Source organism: Choristoneura fumiferana, chromosome 16 (genome assembly GCF_025370935.1).
Source record: "Choristoneura fumiferana chromosome 16, NRCan_CFum_1, whole genome shotgun sequence".
NCBI classification, from domain to species: domain Eukaryota; kingdom Metazoa; phylum Arthropoda; class Insecta; order Lepidoptera; family Tortricidae; genus Choristoneura; species Choristoneura fumiferana.
The window spans coordinates 117,886-130,519 of NC_133487.1; the positions used below are offsets into that span (position 1 = coordinate 117,886).

Sequence of the window (12,634 nt, forward strand, 5' to 3'; positions counted from 1 at the left end):
AACCTTGTAGGTATAAAAAAAGTTAAGGGACATTAAAAGGAATGTGTCGTGAAAGTCTTGGCAACGAAACCGAGCTGCCTGCCAACAGCCTAACGCGTGGCTGAGGAGTAAGCTATTAGATCCATAGGTAGGTATTCAAGTTTGGTGATTGGTCCAAGCACAGAATAAAAAATAGTACAAGTACAATGTGCAAGGCAGCTTAAATATTATTTTGAAGGTAACGTTTTTAGGGTTCCGGAGCCAAAATGGCAAAAACGGAACCCTTATCGTTTCGTCAAGTCCGTCTGTCTGTCTGTCTGTCTCTGTCCGTCCGTCCGTATGTCACAGGCATTTTACTCGAAAACTACAAGATGTATCAGTGAAATTTGGAGTACAGATGTCTTGTCAAAGCCGCTATTTAGTTTTGTAGTTAAAGTACAGAAATACATATTTATAGGGGGGGCACTCCATACACGTAACAAAAATCGCCCCCCCCCTCTATCTTGTAAACCGTTTGTCCAAAAAATATGCAAAGATATGGAAAGGTAACGCTTAATAAATACTTTCAACGAAAATTGGTTTCAACATGATTGGATATACCGTTTTTGAGTTATTGCCGAAAAACTGCGCTTCTCAACAAAAGGACGTAAGCGCCGTGAAGATACGCTCTTTTTCTGGTAATAGATTTTAAGACTGTAGTAAGTGTTTTAATTGTGTTATAACGCACATAATATTACTTGATTTTTTTCGTAATGGCTACGGAATCCAATCTTGGGCGTGTCCGACACGCTCTTGGTCGTTTTTTTTTGCCTAATTGCGTGACTTTAATCATCAGCCGGTCGATGCGAAAAAACCTGTTGTTGGATCGTGTTGTATTATGTTATAGCACTTGTAATCCCCGGGCTGACGTCACGCGCACGTGAGGCGGCCGGCGGGGCAACGGACTAGACGGCGAAACCCCACCACCACCGGCGGCGGCGCGCGCTCCGCGTGCTTGCTGCGGAATGCCGGCCGGTGCAACCGCTACGAACCCATAAAGCTCCTCCGAGCCAACACATGCACCCGACGGCCGACAGTGATCCAATGAAGCGCATAAATCCTCGCGTCTCAGATCATTAAGCCCGCTCCCGCAACATCACAAACTCTCGTTTGGTCTGATTGCTTTCATTCAATCGCCTCCCGAGCGCGCAGGGCGGCGGTGTGGCGGTGTGGCGGGCGCGGCCCCGACTTACGAGACGAGCCATTCATATTTCATCTGTACCCCTAGTGTAAGTTTTCGGTTAAAAAATACGTCTCGATCGCGTTCGCGTAAAATCTCAAGTTGTATGGAAACACGAACATCTCAAACGTTCCACTAGAGGCGCTGTTCGTGTTTCCATACAAATTGAGATTTTAACGCGAACGCGATCGAGACGTATTTTGTAACCGAAAACTTACACTAAGGGCACCGTTTTCGTTACGATACGCGGACGAAATAGTTTACGTAGCAAACCTACACTCACAAAAGTTGTTGCGCAAACTTTCCGCTAGAGGCGCTGTCCGTGTTTCCAAACAAATTGAAATTTTGACGCGAACGCGATCGCGACGTACTTTGTGAACGGGGAAATACACTAAGCGTACTGAATAAATAAACATCAAGATTGATCTCTATCTCAACGTTTTAACAGCTCTCAGCGTCAAACTCCCTATAGCCTAAATGCGTACGAGAGTATGAATAGTTAATCTCTTCGATGGATGAAGTAACAGCCAGATGACTACAACCTTATTAAAACAATGGTTGGAATTGGAATATCAATAATACCTAATTCAAAACAAAGGAAAATAATTTTAATTAAACAAAGGTTTTTTATCAATGTAGTCTGTAGGTAATACAATAATTAAATGATGCGAGTAAACAAGGTGACGCAAGTCTGATTTTTCCACATACATCATCCCGGAGACCCGCAGTGCTCACGTAGGCATGTCGTATTTTTACAACATGACGAATAACATAAATACTTGTTACATTATAATTCAGCCACAATAGGGAATGTCTAGATAGAGGTACAAAGCAAATTCCACGGCTTTACCTATAGGGAGAGTAGAAGGTATGTCATGTCATGTGTACATAGTTGTGGCCTAGCGCTGCGATGGCGCGGAATCTCGCGGAATGCGCGGGCGCAGCTTCCGCGGACGCACCTGGGACTGGGAATGCCGGCGCAGCGCACGCGGCGCAGTCTAAGCAAAACATATCGCTATTACAGCGGTAGGTACGCAAACTTTTTTGATCACGGAAGCCTTTTCAAATACTAAATATTTTCTGGGGCCCTAAAATACTTAGTCAAAACTTGACATTAACATTTTAATTTAAGTAGGTAATGGAAGGTTGTACTCTGCAAACTCACAGTGCTTAAACAAAACACGACGATGTCAGTTGTCAATTCAAACTTGACACATGACATGACGCAAATACATAATGATAAAGAGAGCAATTGTCACTGTCATAACATTATTGCAAGGAGAAATCGACCTTGTTGTCTCATGACGTTCAAATGAACATCGACCGTAGGGTGGTAGACCAATTTCTTGGCTGACTGTACAATGATCCATTTTGTGACCGTCGGAGATCGTAGGCGCGTCAATTTAAAAATGCTAGAAAACTAAGTATTTGTCCGAATTTACTCTTAAATTATATGTGGGTATTAATTTTTTATTGATTATAACCCTATCCGAAACCGAAACGTTGGCGCTGAATAATAACGACCTTAGCGCGCAGCACTAGAGTTCAATGTTGCTTGGTGGTGCGCGGTGATTTTGCTAATAAAAATTACGTAGGCATATAAAATGGCGGCTTTCGTCAACATCAAAAGAGAGAACCTTCTGTACTTGTACTATTACTTATTCTGTGGTAATAGCTGGAGATTTGCTATTGCGCATAGTGCTCGTACATACCTACCTAGGTCTAGGTAGGGTATCAACAGTTCGATCAACAACACCACAATTCGTAGGTATAAATAGATCAGTGATTTCAGGAGCACGATGGTCGGTTAAGAATGTTAGCGACTGCACTGTCCGATAAGAAAGTAGTTTAGTTTAGTTTATTTATTCATTCAATACATCATTAGGTATATTATAATTTTCATAAATTAAAATACTTAATTTAATAATAAATTAATAATAAACAAGTACCTAAGTAATGAAAAAAATGAATGTAATATATATGCACAAAGCAAAATATATATTAAATACCTAATCATAGTCGTGCAGTTAGATATCGATGTTTGTACCTACGTACCTACACACACATATACATATTTGGATATACCATGGATATACCTAACTCAACACGCGCCGGCGTCAGCAATGAACTCATGCAATATCGGTTTTCCTTGAAATTAATGATGAAAACAAATAAATTATTTTAACTAAGGACTACGGAAAACTTTGTTAGACAATCTACGTAAGTAAGGTACCGGCTAGGTACACATAATACCTACTACCTAGCTGTTGCCCGCGACTCCATTTGCGAAGAATTTGTTTATTTCTACCCCTATGAATAATACAAAGTAGGTAACGCGATAAAAACTACCCTATGTCCTTCCTAAGGTGTCAAACAACAATTGATCTAGATAGTACTAAATTTACAGCATGCCGTCTGGTTGGTTACAGAAGTAAACGAATCGTGACCCTGAATAGGTATAAGCAATTAGAATTAGAAATGCCGCACGTCCGACCAGCACAATGTCCCCTGTAATAATGTCCAAGGTCAGTCGAACAACATAAATGCATTAGTTTCGGTTCGTCGTGGCGTCCTTAAAGTGTGCTTAAAGTGCACTTTGCGTGGGCGATCGCGGCGCGGGGCGCGGGGCGCGGGGCGCGGGGCGCGGGGTCAAGGCGAGGAGAGGAGTGCGCCTGCGCCGCCGCCGCCGGGAAGCGTCTTCCTTCGGCACTCGCGGCCTTTCTTTCCTTCCATCACCAGTGTTCGTTACGTCCACGCTCTTATACTTATTTATTACAGGGACACACACACACACACACAGGGAATCCTAGTTCAGGCACACGTTTATATGTCCTACTAGTATATCCTATTGTATATTTAAATAATAATACCGTGTACAATGTTATATGAATAAAATATTTGTTGTTGTTATTACTTACCTCGAGTGCCTCGAGCGATACCCCGCCGGCCGCCTCTAACACGGGTACTTCAAGTCACGGAACTAAGTACTCCAAATTTACAAAACATACCTACCTAGGTTAAACTTACACGGTCACATGACGAGGTGACATAACATTGAAACTTATTGACAGAAAATTGAATCGTCGTTAGCGTTCATATCGTATAGGGTATAATTAGGCGGCCTTGTTTACCGAAATTCGTGTTTGTTCAGTTGAGCAAGCAGCAAAGGCTGAGGACACTAGGCGCGCTAACTGCGGCTCGCGCGCGCCGCCACGCTGGCCCGAGCTGGCCCGAGCTGGCCTGAGCTGGCACTAGCTGGCCCGCCGCTCCCGCCCGGCCGGCCCGGGCCTGCATGCTTCTGCCTTCCTTCATGAAACTACATTTAGCCAGCAATACTGGGTAGTGGGTGGGTACTGGGTATGGGCACTTAGAACTTGTTATAAATAAAAATAACCTAACGTCACGTGCTAATGGATGATTTATTTACTCGGATCATTAATAATGTAAGTATATTTAAACGGAATTTACTGCCATTGAATTAATGAAAACCAAATAGTAAGTACACTCGTAGGTACACAAAGTAGTGTAATCGACCAAGTATATTATTCTCTACCACCGTAAAATTCAACGTTAGTAGCGACTTAAAATGTCAACAGCTATTTTCATTTACAAGTTAATGTGACAATCTCGTATTGTTTTAATTCCATTCTAATTTTATATAATAACTATCATAAAATTGGTAAAGGACTTGATTGGTTCGAATACTACACTTACGATGACCTTCACGGAACTAACGAAATAAACTTGCAAACTTTCCGCGATACTTAACCGGAAAACCGGTGCAGCAGGGCTACTACGAAACTCGAAACTCGAAGTTCGTATCGTACCGTCCCTCTCGCTCACGTATTAAATAGTATAAGTGTCAGAGGGACCGCACGACAAGGACTTCGAGTTTGGAGTTTCGTAGTAGCCCTGCAGTTTTCCACGCGCGGCCTTTTTCCGCGAATTGCCGCCGCCGGCCGGAATGCAGGCGGAGGCTCGGCAGTTCTCGTGCAGTTAGGGATGGCCAGCGCAGGCACAGCGCTGGGCTGGGGACTGGGGGTAGACGGAACGTGTCCCAAAAGCAGGTCAGCCCACGCCGAGCGAGCAAATCTTAAAACTAGGTCGGCAGCGCGGCCCCTCGGTCGCGTCTTCACTTGACGGTGCGGATGATCGATGCTTGCCTTGTAATACCTAGATTATACCTAGTTAGACTGACTGTACCTACTTGACTGTGAATCGCGATTGTAATATTCATTAAGATAAAATGATCTCAGGATGGTTAAACAAGTAGTTCATGCATACGAGTATGATATGAGTTAATTACCCAGTAAAAGTTGTGTTTACTTGCATGTATCCGTTATTATGTAATTTGTTCAGTTAAATTCGAGGTATAATGTTATCGCTTGTCGCACCAAGGCTCACCAAGCAGATGGATGTGGGCTGTACGCTGTAGTGTAGGGAGGGTTGCCGACCGTCCCGCCCGCTTCTCGCGGTCGGAGTCCTATAGAGTACCTATGTTGTCCCGATTTCAGGGTAAAGCAGTACCACTACCATGAGTTTACAGTGACCGTACTCGATAGCGACGGCGTAAATTATTTGTAGATGCGCTGTACAATTCTCCATGGTAGAGGTACAGATTAATAAGCACTGAAACGAACGTACAATTACAAATTAGAGCAGTTCATTTGAGAGCCGCATGATTATAATTTGAACATACAATACAGCACAGCACGCGTCAACCCCGTCCGCTTAATCGCTTGCTTGGCTCTACCGTGTCCTCCTACTCCTTTCCAATCTATTTACATTTTTTTTAAATATTTGTCATAAACTTGTACAAATATCGTTATATTTAAATAGTTCACTGGTTTAATTTTTCGTGACTTTCAATACGTCAGCTAGTATTCCCAGTGAGGCCGGGTGAAAGAGTCCCGCATTTTATAGCCAAGTCCCGCAATTTGATCGCAAATGTACCGCAAGTGTTTGCTTGCACTGCGGTTGGCAACCCTAGCCAGCGCGGCGGCGGCGGCGGCGCGCGGTGCAGCGCACGCGCAGCTGCGGCGTGAGTCAGCCATCAGCCACGACGACACAGCGTCTGCCATTGTTCTATTTCAATTCCAAGATATACATAAACTAATCGTACCTGTCAATTAACATCTCATTTTACAACCCGTAACTTTAATCGTTTTGCAAATTGCTTGTGCGCATGATCTAACTAAAGGTGACTGTAAAGAATAATATCATTCTAATCTAAAGCAGCGTGTAGGTTCGAATTTATGAAAATAATTGTATATCGTTTATTAGAGTATGGGCGCGGCCGCGGCGGCTTTAATTGTACTTCTGCACGAGAGTGGGCTGCGGTCTGCGGTCTGCGGGGCCGAGTCGGACTCGCGCTACGTTGAACCTATCACGTACAGAGCAGCACCAGCACGGTCTATCTAGTGAAGACTGAAGATTTCTACATTCCTGTTTAGCAGGAGAAAATGTACCAATTATTTTGAAATGTTCGACGATGTCCGCCGGGCCGTCGGCGTCGGTCCCGGCCGCGGCGACGTCACGGCCGCTGCTAATGCCGCCGGACTCGCATTACGCGGAATGTCGCTCAACGGCGTCCGGTTCTAAACGAAGTGACGGTGTTGGTATTCTAATCGCTGTACACCGGCCCGCTAACGGTACACCCTGATTCAAGAGACTTTCCATTAAACTGTCACTATAGTAGATTATCAGGGTTTAGACTGCTCGGTGACGTCATCAGACTCGTTCAATAAACGAAAAAGTCTAGGTACCTCTTTTAACTAAACAGCTGTGTTTACAACCGGCGAGATACACACGCAGCAAACATATTACGCACGCACACATCTGATTTATATCCTAAACGTCCTAACATCGTGTTATCAAATTTAAATGAGGTCACTGTTTACTGCGGCTAATTTAAGTAGGCATTATGTAAGTATTAAACCAGATAATTGAGAATATAAAGACTATAACTAACTTATAGTTATTATTATGGAATCGGGACTATCGGGACCGCATGTCGAGAGAACGTACAAATATTATCTACGAATATAATATACATAAATATTATTTAAACGAGCAATTCTTGTATATGTATAAATATATAATATTTTAATGGGGATCTCGGAAAAATTATCCGTATCCCAAAATCTTCACTGCTTAGTTACGAGTAAGATACAATTTTATTTTACTAGTTTTGGAAAGCTTCTCGCAGTGTACGATGGCGCTGGGCGCGGATCCTAATTTACGCTCATCCTCGAAGTTTCTTTGTCCGTTTATCCTTCTCGGTCGCTCCGAACTTTCGACGGGTTCCGTATTTTGAAACGCTACCTCGATGAAGTGTATTTCTGTTCTTTTTTCTCCAAAATTCACCAACTTAATTTGCATGGGCCTCGGATTTGCAACGCTTTCGGCATAACTTGGTCGGCGGTCGGCGGTCGGCGGGCCGGACGTCGCGGCCGCGCTTTTGTTTCCCACTTGTTTCCTTTCCGGAGGCATCTCATTTATTTAATCCTTAATTCATCGCGGCAGCCGCCGAGCGCGGCGCTGCAGGGCTACTACGAGACTCGAAACTCGAAGGTCGTGTCGTGCGGTCCCTCTGACACTTATACTATTTAATACGAGAGCGAGATGGACGGTACGATACGAACTTCGAGTTTCGTAGTAGCCCTGCAGGATTCGGTTGCGGCTGTTTAGTGCCGTGTCATAAACAAGTCGAGAATTCTTATTAGAACCTGGGCTGAAACCCAGTTACATACGTATACATTTGAATTCTCTACAGGAACGAAATAAGCAGAATGACGGAATATCCCTTGAATGTCCAGGAAAAAGTATTAATTGCATGTTTAAAGGAGGTGGCAAACTGCCAAATTATATCGGCAGATAATTTGGCCATTTCGCCCAAGTATGATATGTGCGTGTTTCAGACGACCTCGTGGCACTGGAATTCGATGCGCATTGTCGTTTCGTTCTGCTTAATTTCAATCAGTTTTAATAAATTATAGCAATACAAATTTTCGACAACGAGTTGGTGTGTCATGTCATGTCATGTTGCTTGGACTGTTGCTGTTGCGGCTGCGAGCTGAGCGTGAGCTCTCGGTCTCGGCTGTGCTCTGTGCTGTGCGGCCCCGCCCCGGCGCTAAGCACTCGCACAAACACCAACCGACGATCAAGGTCTTTCCAAATCAACTCTTTCGTCATACGCTCTAACTACGGCCTGTACTGTAGGTAATCCATTCTAAATAACAAATTTGTACGAGTCCGATTTTGATTTCCGTCTAGTAGGACAGTAGGACATAATGTTTACGTTACGTTTACAGCCGTAAGGTACATAGATGTCAATGGTTTACAGATATGGTATCTATCTACTCGTATGTACTTGTGGCGGAGACGTGCCCGAGACTTAGGGACCTTTGAACTTTGTTTCTCACGTAAAACTAACTTACGCTGTTACAGCGAGCTGGGTCTACTCTACTGTCGCGTCGACTCGCGATACGGGCCCAAGCACAACATGTTTGCTACTATTACTTAGCAAAGTTCCATACATACAAAGTGATTCGATATTTTTGCTCGTCAGTGTATAGTTATTAGTTAGCATTAGCATGCTTGATATTCAATCACGCAAGGTATTGAAGTAGGTTGAGGCTCGGGAATGAAAGAGCTACTTATAAACAGTTTAGTACAGTAAGTAAGTAAGTATAATACTTATGAAATCAGGAACGTTAAGTTTTGGATTTACTGCAATGATTCATGTGATCATGTGTAGGTAGTGTATGTTTTGCCTAAGAGGTACCTATTAAAAGTTAACAAACAATATCCAATATTTAATTATTTAGTGTGAGCAACAAGTTACAACAAGTCACCGTCAAATCTCCGGTTAAGTAAATAGTGGTTTGTAGAATTTTACTTAACCGTAGATTAGTACTAAGTATAATATTATATTCTGTGCCGTAGATTTGGCGACTGGTTACATGATGCAACCCACACTTTTGTACTGTAAAGTTTATGGCGAAATTAAGAATTCTTAGCTTCGAAATGGAAGTGGTCGGATTTTCTGTCATTGCAGAATTAAAACGAAGGGGGCACCGGGTGCCGCGACCCGGTTGAGGGGGGTTTTTGGAAGCCGATGTTAATAGTGAGAGATTTGCATTTCAGAGGATCAGTGATATATTCAGGTAAGCATACGACGCGTTTTACTTGACTGCCAATACCTATAACACTATCAGCAACAATACGTGTAAAAAAATGCGATTCACCTGAAACATGGCCTTCTACTGATCTTACTTTATTATCTTCCTTCGCCCTCTGAAAACTTATGACAGCCCGTCTAAAACCATTTATTTATTGCCCAGTCAATTTTACTGATACATGGCCTAGCATAAAATACGAAACGTTCAATCGTGGTCATAAAACGGGACATGACGCGCGATCGCCACTGCGTGACATATGAATCGCAAATAAACATTTACGAGGACCGAAATCTATGCGATTGCTGAAGTAGCTCGGATATTGGAGGCATTTTGCCAAACTTCGGCAATAACCACAATGAATAGGAATTGTGATTCGGGAGGAATAGATCGAATGAAACAGTCGTCGCGGGCGCGCCAGACGGACGGAACAACACTACAATGGCGCCGCTGGCAGCTGCCTGTTGAGCAGGTCGGGTGATGGGGGGGGGGGCAGGTAGCCCGGGACGCGGGCCGGGAACGGCATGTTTGGGGTTGCGCCGTTAACCCGTACGGTGCAACTGTGGTAATGCAACCTTATCGGAATAGGTTGGTATTCTTGACTCAGTCATAAAGCACACCGTAGTCATCTCACCGTAAAAGTGTATAAAGAGAAAGACAGAAATTTACTTAAAATCCGGCCAAGAGCGTGCCGGACACGCCCGAAATAGGGTTTCGTAGCCATTACAAAAAAATTAAGTAATATTTTTCTATAGATAAAAGAACTATCCAACGATACCCCACACTATAGGGTTGGATGAGAAAAAAAAATCACTTACACTTTACGTCTATGGGATGTACCCTAAAAACACTTTTATTTTTATTTTTTATTGTACCATTTTGTAGGCATAGTTTACATATATATCCGTGCAAAATACAGCTTTCTAGCATTGATAGTCCCTGAGCAAAGCCGCGGACGGACAGACAGACAGACATGGCGAAAATATAAGGGTTCCGTTTTTACCATTTTGGCTCCGGAACCCTAAAAAGGTTAGGTATAATTATCATACTTGTAAACCTACTTATAGCAAAAACAATTAATATAGCTTTGTTGTCGAGTTCGTCGCGTTTGTTTATGTAGGTACCTAGTAATTGAGCATGACAGCAGAAGCTGTCCTTTGTTTCAGTCATCGGATTCCATGAAATCAATCATTTATTCACCATAGCACGAGACAGTTCCTTTGAATTAGGATAGCAAAACATTGAACAGAACGTGTAGAGTATTTGGAATTCAGTCAGACATGAAATATACAAGGCACTACAATAGTTATTTGTGTCACAAGGGAGCAAAATGGTGTATTTACAGCGAAGGCGTACATTGAATCCAGAATGTAGCGAAGGATTCTACATTAGAATCGTGAGCGTAGCGAGGGATTATAAAGTAGAATCCTGAGCGTAATGAGGGATTCAAGTGTTAACGCCCAAGATGAAAATAATTTTGCTCCCGAGTGGTGCATACAACTTTTCACACCGAGCATTAAGAAACTTGAAAAAAAATCTAAATATTATTAAAGAACAACCAGCTTAGAAAATGGCGTGGCTTTACAATTATCAACTTCAAAAATTGGCATTTGCAATAAAACACTTGGAAAAGAATTGAACAGAAAAGTTGTACTTTGCTCCCTCTCGTCAGGGAGGAAAAGTTACTTTTCTATAGGAGAGGTGTGAAAAAAATAAGTTCAACGATTTGTTAAAATAACCCTCCTTCGGGCAGTCGGGTAATGAGTGCTGCAGTGGCGGTGTCGGGAGCGGGACCGCCGTCGCAGGCGCCGCCGCCGGCAGCTGCGACGGCTCCTCCCACTTCGCGGGCATTTGCATTTGTTTGTAAACTTACTGTTCACAAGGAAACCTCTTTTACTCTATTACTACTATTACGTGCCCATTTCTAAAAATACAGTACCTACTGATTAATTATTTCACGTAAGTGTATTTTCACTCGAAAAGTTAATATCTATGGTAATTATTAAATCACACGACAACACACACGACATCTCGGAATCATTGAAAAGGGTCCAGGATATAAACAAAGATAAGAGGAGAGTTACCGCGAAGCCGATGTTGATGAAGATGAAAATCTTGTCTGCGGTGCAGACTCCGCGGGCGCAGGCCATGTCAGCGGGGCTCGGGGTCCGCGCGGCGCATGCGGGCGGAGCGCGGAGACGGCGAAGGGCGGACGCGCGTCGCCGGCGGCTCGTAAGGCACTGCCGCCTGCCGCCTGCCCGCTGCCGGCCGGAGCCGTGCCGCGCACCGCCGCCGCGCCGCCCCCCCCCCCGGCCCGCCGAGCTTCCACCTCCACCACCCGCCGCATCAGCCAGCTTTAGGAAGCCGCCGCTGCGCTGCGCCCGCCCGTCCCGTCTCTCGCCCGTGTTTCTTATCTAATTCAATTGGTCCACTTGCGCGCTGACCTCTTGACCCTATTTGCATCTCCTCTCATCGACGCATAAATAACTCCACCATGACACCATGACTCTACATGACTCTACCTACATGACTGCATTTCTTATTCATTGATTCAGTACATTGACGTCCATTATTTGCAATGTACCTACATAGCATAGAGATAGATGTGTACCTACTTACTAGGTTTTTTTTGCCGTGTGGCATGAAGATGACGACATGCCTGAGGGCCTGAGGCAACAGAATCCGTGAGGCAGCGCGGCGCGCGGCGGCGGCCCGCGGGCGGCAGCTGTGTTGAGAACAACTCAGAACCTCATATCGCCATTTTTCACAGCTTGAGTAGCCAAATGTAGCCAAATTCGAACTGAGGTAGCCTAAAAAAGTAGCCTATGTATTATTCCATTTCGAGTGTCAAATTTCATAACGCTAAAGGGCTGCAGGGCTACTACGAAACTCGAAACTCGATGTTCGTATCGTACCGTCCCTCTCGCTCTCGAATTAAATAGTATAAGTGTCAGAGGGACCGCACGACACGAACTTCGATTATCGTAGTAGCCCTGCTGCCCTTTCACCACTTATTGTTAATTTTTAAGGGTCGGATAAATGTAATGCCGTCTTTGTTTATTCAGATAACACAAACAGAGATGGCATATCGAAGGTCTGAAGCTTTGGCATTTGGACCTTTACAGCCTTATTCATAAAGTTATAGCCTCCTTGAAGGCTCCTTGAAGGCCCGATGCTAAAAAAGTTAAAAAACATGATTCATAAACATCTGTTAGCGCTAGTCAGTCGATCAAGGCTCTGCTAAAGTTAGAGGATC

The 12,634-nt window shown here is 44.0% G+C and overlaps 1 protein-coding gene across 2 annotated transcripts in view; it reads right to left on the reverse strand.

The window, feature by feature from the left end:
• Positions 1-12,634, reverse strand: part of LOC141436460 (uncharacterized) — a 35,698-nt gene that overhangs the window by 9,227 nt on the left and 13,837 nt on the right. Inside the window, exon 1 of one of the 2 annotated variants that reach the window (XM_074099448.1) lies at positions 11,463-11,630. The exons of the other annotated variant lie outside the window; for it this stretch is intronic. Coding sequence (XP_073955549.1) covers positions 11,463-11,528 — 66 coding nt within the window. The 5' untranslated portion in view covers positions 11,529-11,630. Of the gene's footprint in view, positions 1-11,462; positions 11,631-12,634 lie in introns of those variants that run through there. 2 annotated transcript variants of the gene reach the window in all.